At 40.4% G+C, this 20,712-nt stretch overlaps 1 protein-coding gene across 1 annotated transcript; it reads left to right on the top strand.

Moving 5' to 3' along the window:
• Positions 1-437: 437 nt before the first annotated feature.
• RAB32 (RAB32, member RAS oncogene family) lies at positions 438-20,712 on the top strand. The gene is made up of 3 exons (XM_027084091.1): positions 438-917; positions 15,340-15,617; positions 19,795-20,712. The coding sequence occupies exons 1-3, from the start codon at positions 668-670 to the stop codon at positions 19,939-19,941; spliced, it is 675 nt and encodes a 224-aa protein (XP_026939892.1). The 5' UTR covers positions 438-667; the 3' UTR covers positions 19,942-20,712.

Genomic DNA, 20,712 nt, shown 5'->3' with positions numbered 1-20,712 from the left:
TCAGAGTCATCCGTCCACTCTTTTTACTTCTAAAGTGGGCCGCTGGAGATCAAAGACAATGATCTCCAGGTGTTAAACTCCCTCATGGCCGAGCCAGGGAAGGAGGCTGATTCCCAGGCCCGCGCCTTCCAGGCTGGGGTCGGCCCCCTGGACAACCACCTACCACCCATCCGCGCTCTGCCCCGGGGGCGTTCACCGCCGGCCTCGGAGGCCTGACCTTGAACCGCCTGGGCTCACCGCGGCTCTGGGAACGCTAGCCGTCGGCCCCGGGTTCTCGGCTCCCCCGCGGCCAGCAGGGGGCGGCCGAGCTCAGCGCCGTCCCGAGGAGGGGACGCCCGGGGAGAGGAAGTGCCCCGAGTTCTGGGCCGGCCCGCCGGGAGCGCAGGCAGCAGCGTGCAGAGGCCTCCTCACCCCGGTCTCTCTAGCCACGCCAGCCCCCGGCCCTTCCCCCGCCCCGCGCGGGCTGCGAGCGGCGGCGGGTTCCGGGTCCTGTGACCGGTCAGGCGCTGCGGCAGCGCGGCGGGGAGAGCAGCCGGCCTCGGGGAAGTTTCGACGGCCGGCGGGGGCTGCCAGGGCGTCGCGGGGAGGGCGCGGCCGGGCGGGGGCCCCGGCGCGTGGCCCTAACTTGCCGAGAGCGGCCGGCCGGCTGAGCGAGACCTGGGCGCTCATGGCGGGCGGCGGAGCTGGGGACCCGGGCCGGGGGGCGGCCGCCGCCACGGTGCCCGAGACCCGCGAGCACCTCTTCAAGGTGCTGGTCATCGGCGAACTTGGCGTGGGCAAGACCAGCATCATCAAGCGCTACGTCCACCAGCTCTTCTCCCAGCACTACCGGGCCACCATCGGGGTGGACTTCGCTCTCAAAGTCCTCAACTGGGACAGCAGGACGCTGGTGCGCCTGCAGCTGTGGGACATCGCGGGTAAGTGTGTGGCCCGAGCCGCGGACGCGCGGGGACCCCACGGCGGGCAAGAGGCGCCCGCCGGGTTTCCAGCCGTCGGGAGCTAGGGGCCGCTAGGCTGCTTTCGGTCTCCTTTCTTCTTTCTCTGTCCTTTGCCCGAGCTCGCCTGCCCCTGTCAGTTTAGAAGAAAGGGACTAAACCACTTAGAAAGATGGAAAGGGATGTGGTCGCGTGGACTCCAGGGGAATCAGGACAGTGGAACAGGCAGTAGTAGTCGAAGAATTTAAAAGCAGGACAAGGTAAATAAATGCATAAATGAGTAACCCTGGTTAGATGCCTCAGCTCAGTGTGTGGAGAGCTGTCTTATTTTTAAGAGGTGGAGGAGAGGCCCTGTGCTCTGGCGCTCTCACCTGACCAGAGGTGAGAAAGCCATGGGGGCTTTTCCCGAAGTTTTAACTCTGAATCTTTTTTTTTTTAAGTTTATTTTTTAAAATTTTTTTAACATCTTTATTGGAGTATAATTGCTTTACAATCGTGTGTTAGTTTCTGCTGTATAACAAAGTGAATCAGCTATACATATACATATGTCCCCATATCTCTTCCCTCTTGCGTCTCCCTCCCACCCTCCCTATCCCACCCCTCTAGGTGGTCACAAAGCACCGAGCTGATCTCCCTGTGCTATGTGGCTGCTTCCCACTAGCTATCTATTTTACGTTTGGTAGTGTATATATGTCCATGCCTCTCTCTCACTTCGTCCCAGCTTACCCTTCCCCCTCCCCGTGTCCTCAAGTCCATTCTCTAGTAGGTCTGTGTCTTTATTCCCGTCTTATCCCCAGGTTTAACTCTGAATCTTGACAAGGAAGAGCGAAGGGAGGGGGCTGGCTCCTCTCATTTGCTTTAACGTTTCACAGGTGAGAACCGAGGTTCAGAGTGGTTGAACGACTTACCCAAAGTGATGCTCCTGGTTAGTGACACAACCAAGACTAGAAACCAGGTTCCTTTTCGGAAGGTTTTTCATCACCCACCTTGGGTCTGAGACACTTCCTTGTGAGCGAAACCCCATTCTTCATATAACGTGCTCTCATCCTTGGGGCAGGCCACCCAGGCGAAGATTTGGGAAAGTTTCTCTTGAAAGCTATGTTCCTCTTCCCTCCCTAAACCAGCACCTAGCCCCACACCTGCCTCCCCAACCGCAATATATTATTTCCCTGGCATTTGCTCTCAGTTGTCATTTGGGAGCGTAATATCCCTGCTTGAGGGGTATATACCCTCCTTGCTCTAATGTATGAAAACTTGAACTCTGACTGGTGTGGTGGGTGGGATGTGCACATTGAAAAAGACGTTAACTTTGGGAAAATTTAAATATGGAAGTGGTACCAAGAGTTACCCTGTTCAGTCATCATCCATGTTAAGGTCAGTCTGCATTAGAGCATTCGGATGGGAGCATATGTTCAGGGTTGGAGAGACCGTCCTTCATCCTCCGCTTGCATAACAGAAGCCTGTAGGTGTGGGCATCCAACTGGTAGCAGAGTCAGGGACACAGGTCTGTCTGCTGGGTAGTGCTCTTGTCATCAACAGCTTATTACATACGAGAAGGTATTGAAGAATTATAACTTACATACTCATTTATTTAAGAACAGGCTTCTCTACTTCGGATATGAGAATAAATAGATGTATGTCACCTCAGAGAAAGGGGGATAATCAGCCTTGGGCTCAGCTCTTTGTTGTTATTTTTGTTGGTTACAGAAAACCAAAAGTTCGTTTGAAAAGTCATCTTTTGAAGCCAGAGGCTTCTTTCGAAACACTTCCTGCTTTTTCATAGAGCGCTTATGAATAATAGTATTGCTTCTCGGCAAAGTCATGGATTCTAAAGGTTGCCTTACCATGTGATAGTCATTCTGCAGGAATCTTCAGTGTAGCCGTGAATTTCCATGAAGATGATTTTAAATCCCTGCCTCGGAGGATTGTTGACTTTGCCTTATTCTTCATGTAAAATAATGTGGTATTTAGCGATTAAATTATGCTTGGGTAAATAAAAGATTTTTACGGCACAGTTGTGTTTTTAAGCTTCAAGGAAAAAAGCTTATATTTGGAGACTTGGGAAAGCAAAAGCATGAGTAGGAGTTTTCTTCCTGGGTATCGTCTCTTTTTTCATCCTTCTTGAAGAGATCTATTTTGCCAGAAACGGGACATAGTCAGTCTTTACCAGACTCTGGTATATAGAGGCCTAGATGGAATACCCTTGCACGTTTGCCTAAATCCAAAGCTTGAGCTTTTCCAGGAAGGAAAGCAGACCTTTAAGATCTCCAAAAGGGATTCCATCCAGCAAGTACACACCAGCAATTATCAAGATTAGAGGTAAACTTATGAGATAGTTGGAAATTATTAGGCTCATCTTTTAAATAAGGTTTTCAGTGTTAATATGTAAGGAAACTAAGAGCAAAAATATTGTGGCTTTAACTTAAGGTTTAGGGAGCTACATCATTAACTAGGTTTGGTTTGAATATTTGAGCTACTAGTGAATCCTAGCTCATACCATTGGAATTAAGTAGTAATGGTGTAATGAAGGCAAATTGAAGGTCACTCCAAAAAGTTCCCCATGGCTAAACATATTTGCCTTATGTAGTAACAAAGTTGAATCATATTTAATTCTCAAAGGAGGGAAATAGTCCTTGATGGCAAAATAGTAGGTGGAGCTGGCCACTTGATATGACTAACTTAAGGTGTGGTGTTATTACTATGTAGCTTTTTTGCTGTTGCTTTAGAGATGGGAAAGGTGCTAAAGAAATTATGTCAAGTCTCTATACTTGAAAGCTTTGGTAAGTGTGAGAGGCAGGAGTTATCCAAATGTTTTCTGTAAATGTGGCCAGGCAGTTTAAGCTAAACTCTTCAAATTGAGAACCGTAGTGACTCTTGGGTACAGGCCTTACAAATCCTTATTATATCAAATGAATGTAGCTTTAAAATATAGATGCAATTTAATATAAGTTTTGTGTTAGGCAATTGCCGTCTTTTACTTCGTATCTGCTTTAAGACTGCTGCTCAATACATACTGAAATATACTAAAATAGTGAAGTCTTTGATAAGATTTTAAAGAGAGGTTACCTAATGCATACTGAATTAGGATGCAGCATCTGACCTTCCTTTTAACATGTATTATAGATGAATTAGTATTTGGCCCACTACTTATTATAAGCCTATTAGCAACTGTAGAATTTTCCAGGTAGGTTGAATGGCTGGTCTAGGCTAAATCTCTCTTTTTTCTTAAGTTTGTCCATTTAGATCTAATCTAATATAATTCACTCTTCATGTATTCACTGTTTTTGTAGAGGAGGCAGAATTTTATCTCTGTCCTCCTAGAGCTTTCAGCTGGGCCTGAGAATTAATGTAAGACAGATTAATAGCAGAAATTTATTTAATATAAGCTTTACATGACACAGGAGCCTTTATAAGGAAAGGAACACCCCAAAAAGTTCAACCTAGTATAAATGCTTTTATACTAGGTTGAACAAAGAGAGGCAATTGTAGAAAAATAACCAAACTCTATGGGAGGCTAAAGGAAGATAAGAGTTATTTTAACAAGATCTGTTTCTATAGAATTCTCTCAGCTTGACTCCCCATCTCTGGTGATGAGAATGTTTTCTTCCTTCTGGTATAGGGAGGACATCTTTCACGTGGGAGTTTCATCTCCCCATTTAAGGAAGAAGAAGGGGAGATTAGAGCACCCTTCGTGCACTCGCTGTTTTTCAAGTGCCTTTAGTTCAAATAATTCTTATGCCAAAGTGGCATTTTGGGGTGTGGGCTATTCTGCCACCCTTCACTTTTAAGGATCAAAATTTCTTTATAAATATCTGAGTAATACACCTTTGGGCCAATGAACAAATCAGGAACAACGTATTCTGAATTCATGTAAATATTGTTTACCAAAGCATAAAATGCATGCTTGGGAGACGTTATAAATTATATAAACCATAGTTAGATTCACTTCTGTTTTTTGATTCACATCTGAAAATAGAATGTTGATCGTGTCTTTCTTGTTCTCTCTTGCATATCGCCAATTACTATATCTAGTGATCTCTTCTTGTCTTCTTTGATAACCCTCCAACTCTTCATGAGCAAGAGTCTGGAATATTATCTCTGATGCTTTCTTGACCTTCAGAGTATCTGTCAGTCAGGGAGTATTAATATTCAAGTTTTTTTTCTAAATACGAAGAAGTGGTGCTTTGAGGAATTAGTCTCTGTTATTTGTAGTCTCTGTCTTAGTACTACAGTAACTGTCTTAGGGCTTATTGGGGGCCGATTGCTTAATAACTCATTTAAAGGAATTAAAGAAAATCTTTATTACATCTGACCCGTACAATCTTGCCATCTTCAGCCTTATTCTGGCTCAATTTCTGTGCTGAATTACAAGCAAAGCCTACTGTCCCATTTTACATCTTCAAATCTTCCTCAGTTCGTGAGTCCTGACACACCTTTGGGTGCCCCAGTATGGACTGTGCTTTCACAATTGCCCAGGCAGCAGGAGTTTCAACATAACAACATATTTGTGTTATCGCACATGAAAATTCCCCTGATAATGATATGCCTGTTGCCTTTCCTCCTTTTGAGTATATCACCATTCTTAGTTGCCTCAATTAGTCCAAGTAAGCTAAAAGGTGCTGAGGTTAGAGGTAGAGACAGCCAAGTGCTGATAAGAAGTACTTGGCTCCCAGCCATTTGCCTAATCATTCTATTGTTTGAGCGGGATTATAGGCTTTCAGAGACCCCATGGTGTAAATGCAGGGAGGTTTGGTAAATTGACCAAGAAAACACAGGTAATCCACGGCACGCACGGCACCGTACAGAGACAGGACTCATGTCTCTGTCAAATAGCACAGTGGATTTTTGGTTCACTGGATTCAAAACAGTAGCATTAACTGTTCTCTAAATTTGCAAATGTTCTGGTCATCCCTGTTTTAGAGCATATGACTCATATTTGAATAATTACCATCTCTTTATGTCATCAATCCAGAATTTCCAGTTCTTATACTTAATTATGAAGCATACTGCTTCCAAAGCAGACACTTTTTGATTGGCTGCATCACTTTTTTTTGTACATTTTGAAAGACTGTTTCCAAACTGTGGACTTCTCTGAAGTTAACAAAGCTCTTTTATTGGTATATGGTTGCAGAGCACACCCTGGAAAAGCAAGGTAACAATTACAGATATTTGTCAGGTCTACTCTGATCTCATGGATTGAGCCTGAATGCCATGCGTTATTCCAGGGCTGCAATGTTATTTTCAGATATATTTTAGGAGAAATTTGATCCATCATGTATATGTTATCCTGACCTTCCAACTTTCTTAAGCTTTTGATATATAAATTTTAATGATTTTTATTCCCTTTAAAATTGTACTCAAGATTTTGTTTTTATCAAAATCAAAATAAAAAAGTGTGATGAGACCAACACATCAGGAGACAATTGCCACTGAAAGAAATAGTTTGTTACTCATAGTTTCCAAGAGGAGGGACCATGCCACACTATGCAGGACTGTGTAGGGAAACACTGGCGTCATTCAGGAGGCAGAAGGAGCTCGGAGAAAGCAAAGTAAGGGCTGGAGCCTTTACTGTGGTTTTTGCAGGAAGGAAAGGACAAGGCAGTGTAGGCAGGCTGAGCAAGCTTAGGATTGGATAGTTTGAGAGACTGAGTTTGTTCTGGGCTATAGGGATGGTCCCTAGTTGTCTAGTACCTGACCGTGGGGTGATTCAGGGCAGGAGGATAATGTCCTGGACTGCAGGAGCCTGGAAAAAGAAAGCGGGTAGAGGATAAGGACTCAGGATTGGTTGGTTTGCATATCGAAGACATGCTCTCAGCAAGTTGTTTGCTCTCTTTAAGAACTAGCTAACACTAAGAGGGGCAGTCCCTCCCCTGGTCCGCAAGGCCCCAAGATGTCAAAGCATCCTAAAATATAGAAAATAAAAAACCTGATTAATACATATTTCTAAGCACTTATTAAAATAGATTGAGAGATGAGAGAAAGTATTCTTCCAAAGAAGAAAACTTTGAAGGCCTTTGACTTGGAGGCCAAGAATAGCGTATCCTCAAAATAGTGAGGATTTCACATTTAATCAACACTTAAGTAATAGAGAGTGGGCTAAGTTGACAAGTTTAAGTTGTATTATGGTTGTAGAGATCTTCTCTTGGATGGTGAAAAAAGTGCTGACATATGTGGGGAGATTTCTGAAGGGTGAGACAAAAGATCAAGAAAAAGTTGCTTTAGAATTCTACTCAATTATATTTTCAAAAGAGCTTTTTGCACTTTTTGCAATCGATGCTAGAAGCATATGATTTCTTCACTCTTATTCTGAGAGAGACAAACCACATAAAAATAAATGGATGGCAGGGCTTTAGTTTACGCCCCTCTGTTGGTCTTTCTCATTGACAGATCGTCTTACGTTCTCTTCTTCCCCATTCTTTTCACTCACTTCTACCCAGATATTTTCCTTAAGCATCTCCCGTAGTGATTTTTGATTGCTTTGAAGTTAAGCTAAATATATTGGGGTTTTTAGTGTGATTATATGGGACCTCCTCCGTCAGACTCATCTGAGGTGCTTAAAATGCAGATTCCTTAGCATCAGCTGTAAGCAGAATTGCCTTCGTCTGTCAAACATCCCCAAACATCATGGTTTAACAAGAGAGAAGTCTCTCACCTACTTAGTCTGTAGTTGAGCAGTCCATGGCTGGTGAACAGAACCATTCATTCTTCCTGGACCAAAGCTGACATTTCACCACTCAGCTATTCCCTGGCCATATTCGTTGTCTTTGTGGTCCAGTCAAACGCACATGGCTTGCTGCAAGGGCAGCTAGAAAACCAGGGCTTTTTCTGTTTGTTTTTAAATTGGACACATTGCTTTCCCAAATAAAATTCTGTGAAGGGATATTGGAGAGGCAACTAGCAATCCTCCATGCTTACCAAATCAGAATTCCTAGAGGTAGGGCCTGGAAATGTGTAATTTGCCAAGCACCATGGGTAGTCTGATTTATACCGAAGTTGAGAACAGTTGTTCTGTCTTGGCTCTGCTGCATGCTGCCAACAGACTTACCCTCCCACTGCGCTCCACGGAGCAAGCCTGCTGTTCCCCGGGGCTCCTTCACACTCACCTTCCCTGACCCTTAAGTTCCTGTCTGTTTCATATCACCTGCTCCTTATCTGTGTGGCTCTCAAGAGGTGATGTAAGGAGACAAGGGAAATTACAGGACAGAGGTGGTACATGTCTTGCTCTCATTTAATGCTTAAGAAAGGAAAAAGCCAATACCTCAAACTTCTAAAACTATTATGACTTTGGACACAAACCAAAAAGATATTTTGATTTTTTTTCCTTCCTTTAAATTGATTAAAGTCAGGTGTTATTTTCATAGTCACCACAGAAGATGTAAATAGTTGAATAAAAACAGACCTTACACTGTGACCTAAATACCACAGAAGGCTGCTCATTTCAAATTAGCCAAAAGAAAAATCCAGACTCTGAACTGGCGTGTATTTGGGAATAGGTAATTTTGAAGACTACTTAGTGATACTGCTACCATCTCAAAAGGAGTTTGTGTTCCTTTTAGTTTAGGTATTTAAAAATTTTTTCTTTATTCAGTTTTGTTACTCTTTTGCTTGACAGAATGTGGTATGAGCAGAAATGGTGCTTTGTACATGATTTAAATGGCAGCTTTGCCTCTTCCCCTGTAAAGCTTATTTTTCCAAGTGGAAATATATTTCCAAACGTAAGGCTAGAATCCCAGAGTTAGGAAATTTTGGTATTTGACCCTCTCACATAATAACAGTTAACATTTATTAAAAGCTGTTTTATAGTCAGTGTCATTCAGTTTACTTTTATTCTCATTGATACTTATGATAATCTGGAGAAATGAGAATGATTCTCAGTTTACAGTTGAGTAAGCTGAGACTCAGGAAGATTAAGGGCTTTTCCTGAGGTCTGTACACCTGTAACTTGCAGAGTTAGGGCATGGATCCAGATATTTTTCATTCCAAAGGTTTCATTGTCATGTTATATTATCTCCCTCTCATCTACACATGATAAAAAGGAAAACCAGACAAATGAATGGAATTGTGTAAAATCATGTGACTCCCTTTACCTTCTTCATGGTACAATATTAAAATATGAAATTCAGTACATATCAAATCCAAACTCATATGGTGCTAATTTGATGCATTAGCTTTTAGACTTGTTCTGTCTGTGGAGAATACAGCCACTTGTTGTATGGAAAATTGCATAAGCCAGTGGGGGGGAAATGGGCAACTAGCAATATGGTCTCTTTTTAGTTACATTGTTTCATTGGTCAGTATTATGGTAGTTCTTTAATGTAAGAAAGTGTTTTTTTTCCTAACAATACCTATAGTTTTAGCATGTTAACTATTTAAGTGTAATGCTGGGGCACGTTTATAAGGGCTTTATAAAGTAGTAGTATAATGAGTCATTAACTAGGTGCCCTAAAAAATAACAAAAACCTGTGTGACTACAAATTGTAACCTCTTACATATAAAACCCGAGACCCATTATGACATCACATTATTACCTGTATCAAGCTGTAAACATTTTTAGTGGATAGATAATTATCCTTCTAGAACCAATGACTGGACTTAAATTAAATTTTGACTGGGTCTTGATCTATTACCCACCACCCACACAAGCTTGTTAGAAGCGCTTCATCTCTGAAATGCACACTGAATTTTAAGGAGTTGTTTTTAAAGGACTTTATATGCACTGACTAGAAACTATGCATTTTCTCCCAATCACCTTGAGCAAGAATATGTAGCTCAATAATTCTTACTGGGTGGGAAAACATAAGCATTTGTACTTGAAAAGCTAAGCACTAATTGTCCTGTTGCTCAGATTTATTTTTCATTGTGTAATTTATATTTTGAGTTTCAAATAACATTAAGAGACATTTAGATTATCTATCAAATGGGGGCATGAACATAAAATATTGAGACAAACGTTTAAAAAAATAAAACCAGGGATTAAAATCATAAGAGAAAGCATCTCTGGCATGTGTTTCTGATAGTTCAAAACGCAGTACTTTCCTTTTCAAATCAGAGAGGAAATATTTCCCTTTTGAAAATTTGCATGCGCTATAAAGAGATAAGGTACACTGTTTTGTGGGTTTTTTTCCCTTGATTGGAATATGTATTCCTGGAAATGTATTAAATTATCTCAACTCCTTTTCAAAGCCATTAGTGTTGGATACTCCAAATACTAGATAAGCATTTTAATCCTTTTGCCAGCATGTATACCTTACAGGTCATCCATTTCAGTATGTACAAAGTCGTGCATTTTTAAATGTCTTCGAGCCTAGATGACTAGCACTGTGCTCTTTTTTTCCCTTTCTCATTGCCAAAATATCTAGCTATAATCAGGGTTCCTTCTTCTAGAGAAGGAAGTAACACATCCTTTTAAAGGATAACGCATTTCAGAGCCATTTGGAATATTCAGGCAATGTGTCCACAGCAGTATGGATGAAAAACCCTGTCCCTAGAATCAGCATAACTAATGCAGTCAGCAGTGGGGCACTTCCTTATCTGCTGTGGTAAAGCACTAGGGGACATAGAGCAAGGCTGTAACTTTTGTAGCAGGGCTGTGCTGTCCTTAAGGAAGGTCACTCCCAGGCTCATCGTACCTTGAATCTATTTGGAAACACAGGGCCATGTGGAGCAATATATACTCCAGAAAATACTTGGGTAACAGATCAGACAGTACACTTGATAACAAGTCAACCTAAGAAATTTGAGTAATGTCATCTCCCTGGGATTTTATTTTCTCATCTATAAAATAAGAGAGGTTGGACTAGATGATCTGGAGTGTCATCGTCCAGTTACAATATTGTCCGTTACAGTGTTTTGTCGGGAAAGCGTAACCCGTTCCTGTAAGAGAAGATTACAGCTCTGGTCACAGAAGGTGGTGTTGCTTAGCATTCTCCCCACCCTGTCTGAACTACTTCTGCAGACCTAGTGAGAGGGAGGTCTCCCAGGTTCTGCTGAGTTTCCATATTGCTATACGCTTTAACTCTATACACACACGCCATGAAACAAGACACGTACAGCTGTCTTTACATTTAATAACTCTAGACTTTCCCTTCTACCCAGTCCGCTCCCGTCACAGGGCACAATCCAGGAGCATTCAGCATGGCAGAAATCTCCTGCTTTTATATATGTATTTCCGGAAAGTAGAATCCTAGAATAATAAAGATTTCTCAGGCTAAACTTAAAATGGTTGATTGGCTGCCCCCTCAGAGTATTTTTTTATTTTCTTTTCTAAAATTAGAAAAAAAAATCTAAGAGTCTATGGAATTCTAATGCAATTCTAGTTTGGATGTGAAAGTCTTTCCCATTAGTTTGATCCTTAGCTCTTCTTTGAACCTAGGAAGGGCTGACTTCTGATGTGCTGTGAAAGGGGAAGTAGGAGAATTCGCGTTTCTCCTGGGGATGACTCAGAGCTACTGGGAAACTGCCTCGAGCAGTTAACATGGCTTTGACTAGGCTGGCCACCCCCATGGGCGTGCAACCTGAAAGTCACAGCATGGAAATAAAGTTTATGAAGATACTGTATTTCCATGATGAGTTAGCATTTGAATGGCATTTCTTGATAATGTATCTTTCAAGAAAGACTCACTTACCTCAATGAATAACATCCCCTTGTTTGATACCATAATATGCTCTTTGTATCCCTGATTATACCCAACACATCATGGTATCATTTTGTCTGTTTCCTCAAATAGACTGTGAGATCCTGAAGGTCATATTCACTGTTTCATTATTTTCATCAGTGTCTAGCACAGTGCCTGGTACGTAGGAGGAACCTAATACATATTTTTTAGTTGAGATCAGATCTAGATAGAAGAGAGAAAAATATATTTGGGAGTTGTACCAGCCAAGATAGACTAGGTTATGTTGGGGGGTCAACAACATTAAAATGATGATTTCTCGTGCTTTTTACTTGTCCACAGTGGGGAACAGAGGTGGGAGGGATGGTGGGGAACGTGAGGAGAATTTTTCATTGGAGCCACTTGAAGACCCAGGCTAACAGAGGCCCTACCATCTCAAAATTGGGGTTCAGCTTTGCTGCTGCAGGACAAGTGATTCTGCTGGAAAGGAACACTTCTGTTCACATTTCATCGGCCAGGATTAGTCCACGGACACAACTGATTTAGTGGGGGCAGAACAGTGTGCTCCTCCATGTGTTTAGAAGTGGAGGAGGATGGAATATTCATGAACATCAGTTTTGTTTTCCACTGGAATCCTTTGTTTTAGACAATAATACAGGAATAGCTAAAATTACCCAAAGATACAGGATGCAACTCATACTCTAGTAGCAAAGTTTACTTTGCTTCCCAGTTTAACAACTGAAAGAGCTTAGCAAATCTGTGCATTTAAACCTTTAAAACAGCATAGTTAAATCTAGGTTTCACCTTGTTAGGTTTCTGGAGAAAAACCTTTAATTTTATGTTAAGATTATTATTTTAAATGAATTCATCTTATCTTCTCCACTCCCTACTTAATTTTTTACTTGTTTTTACCAGTTCGAGAATATTTCGGAAGCATTAATGGATTACTGTTGAATTTTAAAAAAGAGATTATGAACTCAGTAGAATAGGAAATATATTTTATTATTCTTTTGGAGAATAAGCTAAGTGCATGGACTTGGCCTTGTGATGCTAGGTCATGATCCCCATTGCTTTCTAGATTTGGTGATTGCAGAATCTTTAGAAAATCATTTTAGCCTTAAATTTATAATATAGAAACCTAAAACATCAGAAGTGAGAGCTGGGTGGGACTTTGATGACCCCTAAAGATCTCTAAAGACAATTGGCTGATTTAGGCAGAGAAAGTTATTTCCTGGGGTAACTTGACTGTTGGGTGCTTGCTATTCGATTCTCTAGTACAGTTGTGCTTTCCTCAAGTTCATTTTCCTCCGCAAGCTGTTTTCACCACTACAAGGCACAACACATAACTAGCTAATAGTTTAAGGCTTTGCTGTGTGTAATCAGCACGATTTACAAAAGGATACTCAGGCTTTCATCGTGCAATACATTTATTGAGCACTTAATGATAATTCTTAGCTAATAGTTATTCAGTGTTTACTATGACGTGGCTTTTTACACTCTGAACTTGAAGTATAACCTACATGCAGATACCTTAAGTGTATACCTTCATGAATTTTTATATACCACTTCCAGTTCAAGGTATAGACTGTTCCTAACCCCCTAGAACAGAAATCATTAAATTTTTTCTGTAAACTTCCTGATAGCAATTGTTCTAGGTTTTGTGAGCCATTTAGTCTCTGTTGCAACTATGCAACTCTGCCATTATAGAGTGAAAACAGGCATATGATACATGAACGGATGAGGATGGCTATTCTCTAGAATTTTATTTAGCTGGATTTGGCCATGAGCTATAGTTTGCCTAAATATATCCAGGCAGGCATTTTACATTTAACCCTTCCTGTAACCATATGAGGTAGGTATTATTTTTTATAACTTTATTGTTGTATAGTTAACATACAATACACTGTACAATTTTATAAGTTTTGACATATGTATACCCTTTTGAAACATCACTGTAATCAAGATTGCAAATATTTTCATCACCTGAAAGCTATTTGCTCTAATAGGCCTTTTGTAATCCATCCTCCTGCCTTGCCCAAGGCAATCATTGATCTGCTTTCTCTTACTGCATCACTATAGTTTCTGATTTTTTAGAATTTGATATAAAGGGACTGATAGTATTACCTATTCTCTCCTTGGTCTGGCTTTTTTGACTCAGCATAATTGTTTTGAGATTCATCCATGCTGTTACTTGTATCCATAGTTCCTTTCCTTTCTATTGTTGAGTTGTATTCCATTGTATGGATATACCATAGTCTATTCATTAGCATGTAAATAGACATTTGGGTTGCTTCCAGTTTGGGGCTATTAAAAATACAGCTGCTGTGAGCATTCATGAACATGCCTTTTTATAGACGTGTGTTTTCATTTTGTTTGCGAATACCTGGGAATGGAATGGGTTTGTTGTATGGTAGGTATATGTTTACATTTTTAAGAAGGTATCAAATTGTTTCCCAACGTGGTTGTACTATTTTAAAGTATTAGTCTTACCAGCAGTATATGAGAGCTCCAGTTGTTCCACATCTTCACCAACACTTGGTATAGTCAGACTTTTTAATTATAGCCATTGTTGTGGGAATAAAGGATCAGCTCATTGTGGTTTAAATTTGCGTTTCCCCAATGGTTAATAATTTTGAGCATAATTTCTTATGCTTATTTATCATCATATAAATTCTTCAGTAAACTGTTCCAATCTTTTGCTTACTTTATTAAATTTTTTTAATCTTACTTTGGAGTTTTGAGAGCTCTTTATATTCTGAGTACAAATTTTTTTAATCAGATATAGGATCTGTATTTTTTTTTCTCCCAGTTTGTGCCTTTACTTTTCATTTGCTTAACAGTGTAATTGGCACTGTTTTGATTTGTCACATATGGTGATGTTAGAAAGCACACCCTCTGCTGCTGAGGGAGCTTCGAATCCTGGCTCTGAAACCTAAGGAAATGGATATTCTAAGCCACAAGGTCCTCCTCAAAAATGCCTTACCACATACATTTCTGGTTTTCTTATGTTTTAATAAGAAAGTTAATATGAATACAGACTTGAATATGCTTTAACATGGTTGGTAAAAAGAAATATTTGAAGGGATTTATAGGTGATTCTATGAACAAAACAAAAACAAAAGCCACTAGAGCTTAATAGCTCTTTATAACTTCTGGATTTCTGTACGTTTACTAGTTTGGCACCCCACCCTCTATTCTAAATTAAAGGGGAAAACCGTAAAATAGTGGGTTTGCATGTCTGCCTTCTTAGAGGAGAGCAGTCTTGCATTTTGAATCGAAAGCGGGTTTGGCTGGAGATGTGAAGGAAAGAGGAGTTAAGAACATGAGTTCCTTTATCTCATGTTCAGTCCTAATCTTTTTGACTAGCATTTTACCCACCACACTTATCTCCTTCCTGCAAGTCTTACTTTCTTCTATTCTTGTCTCTTCCCTCCACTCCCAACTTTCTTTTTTCCTTTAGTACCTCTCTTCTCTTAGACCAAGAAGAGTGGAGGGAGGGGGAAATGATGGACTCTGTAGCTTTACGAACTGTCATCTCGGTGTTTATGGAGAATGTGGGGTACATGCACAGAACATAAAACTGGGTAACTGTGTACTCGGACCACATGATCAGCCGCTTCTGCTTTGTGGTTCGTGGTTCTGTGTGTATGTCCTCAATCCTACCAGTTTATGGTGCTATGGAATGACAGATATGTGTTTATAGCATTATTCTTAGGGTCAAAAGGATTATAACTAAATATCGCCTCTGTCCGAAGTATAAGTTTTTAATCTCTTATTATACTTATTTCTAGGACAGGAACGGTTTGGCAACATGACCCGAGTATATTACAAAGAAGCTGTTGGTGCTTTCGTTGTCTTTGATATATCGAGAGGTTCCACGTTTGAAGCCGTTTTAAAATGGAAAAGTGATCTGGATAGTAAAGTCCATCTTCCAAACGGCAACCCTATTCCTGCTGTCCTCTTAGCTAACAAATGTGACCAGAAAAAAGACAGTGGCCAGAATACTTCCCAGATGGACGAGTTTTGCAAAGAACATGGCTTCACTGGATGGTTTGAAACCTCTGCAAAGGTGAGGTCTGCTGTGCGTTTGTTATCTGCTCTGCTGTGCGTTTGTTATCTGCTCTGCTGTTAATTCGTAAATCTGACCTGTAACTTGCAAGTATTTAGATGGATTTACCTGAGTGGTTTTTGGAAACCTAGTAAAAGGTGCAGCGTAGCATGGATATGTTATGGCTTCTTTCACTCAGCAGCAGGAATGCTTTCAGAATTGGCTAGTGGAGAGGTGAACAGAAGGGCAGATTTTACATTAAAATAAAAATGACTATTATTAGAGCAAAGAACAAATGACATTTTCTATGAGTTTGAGTCCTTAAATGAAGTACTTTTCATGTACCTGGAATTTGTGGGGTATGAGGTATATTGTCAAGCACAACTATTTTTGAGTTTTATAGAAGGCTTAGTAAAACTTAGGGACATAGTTGTCCCTAGTGAAGATGTAAGTCATGTGCAGGACTAACAGACATTGAAAAGGTCAGAGAGAAGATGTATTCAGATGATGTTTGAAGAGTTTTAGATCAAATGTGTAGGAAAATTTGAACAAGAGGAAATTATCAACATTTGTGACATATTTCTTCATGAATAGTAGAGTGAGAATTTTTTCTTTCAGCCATTATGGGAAGCTGGATAAAATGTTTTTTGAAGAAAAACAAAAACACGTTGGCTGTTGAAAATCTTAACAGTCTAAATATACACGAAAGCAAAGGTGACAATACCAAGCACAAAATATTGTGCTGGAGCGGGCTTATGTGCACTGGAAGTTTCACTTTAGAGGTCCAATAACAATCAGACACGAGAGGGTGATGAATTATTAGCAAAATTCTGTGATGGCAAACTCAAAACCATGAATTTGATATAATCTTAACACAGTTCCAGCTTTTAGTATGCCTTCTGTGAATTTCTTGTATATATCAAAAACCGTGCATTGTTTTTTCAAATGACCTACTTACTTATTACCAGGTTACTTTTAGCTTTACCAGAAACCCATCCTAAAAGTGGAAGATTATTTGCTGCCACTGGTGATCAGAATAATGAAAGCAAAGCTATGGGAGACTACACAAAAAGTGCTCTGAAAATATTGTGATGGTGGGGTCATTGGAAAAAATAGTGTCTGCTGAAGACAGAAGTGTTTACTCCTAAGCTAAAGGCTATTTGTTTAAACAAATATATTCTAGTATCTTAAAATTTAGTTTCATAAATAAAAAGTAGTAGTGGAAGAGAGATGAAGACCAGAGTTGCTGCATGAGCACTTAGCCAAACAGGAAGGAAGAGATTGCAGAAGGCAAGGCTTTTTATAGAGACACTTGTTTTGGAAGCCATGCCCTCTGTCTGCTCTCTGCACCTGTGGGGATTTGCTTTCCTTCCCAGCTTTGTTAGAAAAAAATTAGTGGTATGTGTAAGTGTTTATTAGAGCGTGAGATTTGGTGGAGAAGATGAATATATTACAGATAAAATTTCCTCTTCTGGTTTTATTTGAATTAATCATTCAGGTAATAAATCTAAATTTCTCCCCAGAGTCTAGAAGGAAGATTCATAAACAATAGTATCATGTGGCCTGTCACCTGAGACTGTATAAGTCATCAGCTTCATGATATCTATGGACAGGGTTACATGTGGAGGTGAAAAGAAAAACATTCATATGTTCTGTGCCTTCCTACGAATATATTAGAAACAGCTACTGCAAAATTTCCTTAGTGGTAAACCAGGAGTATTTCAAGAGAGTAACAGTAATATAAAATTTTTGTTAAAAATTTTAGTCAAGGCTTAAAGTACTGCCCAAGTGTCACTAATACCTATGCTTCTGAGCTGGCCAGCAGCTAACTTCAAATCTGATTTCTGCTAGAATACCAGTGATCTGAATTCTGATACAAACACAGCCAAAAGGCAAGTTTGAATTCATGAGCTTCATCTTTTCACCTTTATGGAAAATAATGGATTTCCAATATGAGAATGTGTGACTAATTACAATGTGGGACTTTCTGTTCCTCATCAATAACAATTAAATGCAGTAAGAGAAGATTATAATTATTTGGTATAATGGGGATGGTGGGGACTGAGGGACATTTGGGCATTTAAAGATCAATACTTTAATTAAAGTTAATGCTTATCTTGGGAGTGGAGGTAAAAAAAAGTTTGTGTTGGTGCTAGAAAAGATACCTGAATAAATAGCAGAGGTCTTGCAGAGTTCTCACTGTCTGAGAAAGGTGTAACAAATAAGGGAGAAGGCTAGAATGAACCTCGTGGTATCGGATTGGAATTGGAAAAGTCCATATATATGTATATATATACACACACACATATATAAATTCTGTATTAATGTGTATATGTGTGTGCATATACACACACATGTACACATACGTATATGTGTAAACAGCTAAACACAGAAGCAGATACCAATATGTGTATGGATACATACATATTTACTAGGTGTGTCTGCTGAAGAGGATTAGAAGCAATGGCAGCACAGAACCAGTGAGCTTTGCAAGTCCTTAGAATTTGGTTTTTAAATACTGTTATCCAATAAAAAGAACTGAGTCTCCCTGGAGAAATGACTGATTTCAGGACTATTAGGACAAGGACAGTAAAGATGTGCCTGAGATATTTTGTCGTGCCGGAAGCTAAGGAAACGCTCACCAAGTGACGGAGATGCGTCAAAAAGACCCAGGAGCCTGCTTATAGGAGCTCCAAAACCTAAGACAATTGGAGCAACAAAATAAATAATTATTGTAATGGACTTAATACACAGAATAAAATAATAATCCATGATATGAAAAAAACAAATGAATAAATGGGAGAGAAGAGAAAGCTCTTCCTAACAGTAGAATTCCAAATCATAAATGGAGAAGGAATGATGGAAATAGACAGTCACCATTAAACACAACAGTAATAATTGTTCTAGGGAAAAATTAATTGATACCAAAATGAGTAAGGAAAGGTATGGTGAAAAACAGGATATTTACATATTTGTACTGAGGACAAAGTGAAAAATAGTAGCTCTTCAGTGGAGAAGCCTGGCAGACATGACTTCAAGCAAGTATGCCTCCTCATACACTGAAGAGGGCACATCATGTATGTCTTATTCCTGCCAACAATGTGTGACTTGAATTTAATGATAAGGAAACATCAGACAGATCCAAACTGAGGGATAGTCTCTGGCCAGGACTCTCCAAGAGTGTCAAGGTCATGAAAGGCAAGGAGACTGAGGACCTGTTCCAGATTCAAGGAGACCAAGGGGACAGATCGCGAAATACAGCCGCTCACCTGCATCAGAAACAGGACAGTGAGACAGCTGATGAAATTCGAACAAGGTTGATAGAGTAATGCTGGCACAGTACTGTCATCTAATTTCTTGATTTTGATATACTCTGGTTACCTAAGATGTTAATGTCTGAGGAATATGGGTGAAGAATATATAGGAATTTTTACTACTTTTACAACGTTTCTGTAAATCTGAAATTATTTTAAAAGGAAAAGTTAAATACTTTTAAAAAGAAGCACAGTTTTTGCTATATGTCACATATCATATATTGAATGACAGCTTATGAATCAGTCACACAAATGTTGTGATAGCTGGTGATTCCTTAGAGCATCCTTAACGGGCATCACACCCACAACATTGTTTTTATCTCTGTGCTTTCACTTATGTGGCTGGCAACTTGCAGCAGGATGAAGACTCATTTACCTTGGAGATAGTTCATTGGACCTCAGTGGCAAAAGTTTAAAACATTAAAAAACAGAACATAAGGGCTTCCCTGGTGGCGCAGTGGTTGAGAGTCCGCCTGCCGATGCAGGGGACACGGGTTCGTGCCCCGGTCCGGGAAGATCCCACATGCCGTGTAGCGGCTAGGCCCGTGAGCCATGGCCGCTGAGCCTGCGCGTCCGGAGCCTGTGCTCCGCAACGGGAGAGGCCACAGCAGTGAGAGGCCCGCGTACCACACACACACACACACACACACACAAAAACAGAACATCAGAAAGAGTGTGATCCTTTGTAAAAAGAAGAGTGTCTCAGTCACATTACTCAGTAACATTGAACTCTTAGCAAACACTTCAGTATTGGAGCAGGAGATGGAGCTGGCGTACTTATAATGCCCCCTCTGACCAACTTTCCTAGTTCCTGGTAATACTCTAATGCTTTCCTCTAAGAATATTGATCGTGAGAATTGATCCTGGTTGTTTCTGCACTACAGGATAACATAAACATAGATGAAGCATCCCGGTTCCTAGTGGAGAACATTCTTGCCAACCACCAAAGCTTCCCTAATGAAGAAAACGACGGCAGAATTAAACTGGATGAGGAGACCGTGAAAAAAGAGAACAAATCCCAGTGTTGCTGACTCAGCGTCTGCTTCTCTCCTGCGGATGCTCGGTTGGAAGCAAATTCCTGAGACGGGATCATGGATGGTGGATATGCTGCTCTGTGAATCTTCAGGGCTGTGCCTTAAAATAACAAGGATGGCACCCCTGGGAGCCTGTGATGAAAGGGGACACTGGTGAAGGAGTCCCGCCAGTGGCTCTGCCCCTTCACTTGTGAACACCTAGGCTTCTGTTGTTGTTGCCATCATATTCAGGATAATGTTTATGTTCTTTTTAACATCTTTTAAAATGACAGTTCTTCAGGATTTGTTAAGACTTGGAAGTTGTGGCTTTCAGTGTGAACACTGGGCTGGTAATAAACTTTCCCTGCCGCCTCACTGTAGTTTCATGCGTCTGTATTTTTGTCTCCTGTATCCTATCCTCAAGTTCGAGGGAGGCTTTTAGACCCTTTTAGCCACAGAAAGCTGGAAGTTTCTGTTTAGCAATTTATTTTTCTAGTCAAAACTTTGGTACTTCATGTAAAATTGTTATCCTTAAATATTGTGATTTAACTAGTCCTGGCTAGTGTGACGTGGTTATTCCCCTTAAATACATTAAAATCCCCTTCCTAATGACTCAGGAAGCACTCACACCACAGTGGTACTCTGATCTGGTTGGTACCAGTTGGAAACAATATAAATGAACATCTCTTCTTTTCTCTCCCTAGTCCCTTCTCTCCTTTCTTCTTCCTGTGTGTTTGTTTATAACTAAGAGCCTGATAGATATTACTGTTGCAGTTGTAACCAGCCTTT

The sequence above is a fragment of the Aethalodelphis obliquidens genome, unplaced genomic scaffold, assembly GCF_003676395.1.
Source record: "Aethalodelphis obliquidens isolate GAN/ISIS:26980383/991018 unplaced genomic scaffold, ASM367639v1 scaffold3, whole genome shotgun sequence".
In the NCBI taxonomy this organism is placed as follows: domain Eukaryota; kingdom Metazoa; phylum Chordata; class Mammalia; order Artiodactyla; family Delphinidae; genus Aethalodelphis; species Aethalodelphis obliquidens.
Note: the sequence above shows the minus strand (reverse complement) of the source record. Positions and strands in the feature narration are given on the sequence as shown.

Coding starts and splice junctions, on each gene's coding strand:
- RAB32 (XM_027084091.1), top strand. CDS start 668: ATGGCGGGCGGCGGAGCTGGGGACCCGGGCCGGGGGGCGGCCGCCGCC. Junction 918..15,339: donor GCAGCTGTGGGACATCGCGG/GTAAGTGTGTGG, acceptor ACTTATTTCTAG/GACAGGAACGGTTTGGCAAC. Junction 15,618..19,794: donor GGTTTGAAACCTCTGCAAAG/GTGAGGTCTGCT, acceptor TCTGCACTACAG/GATAACATAAACATAGATGA.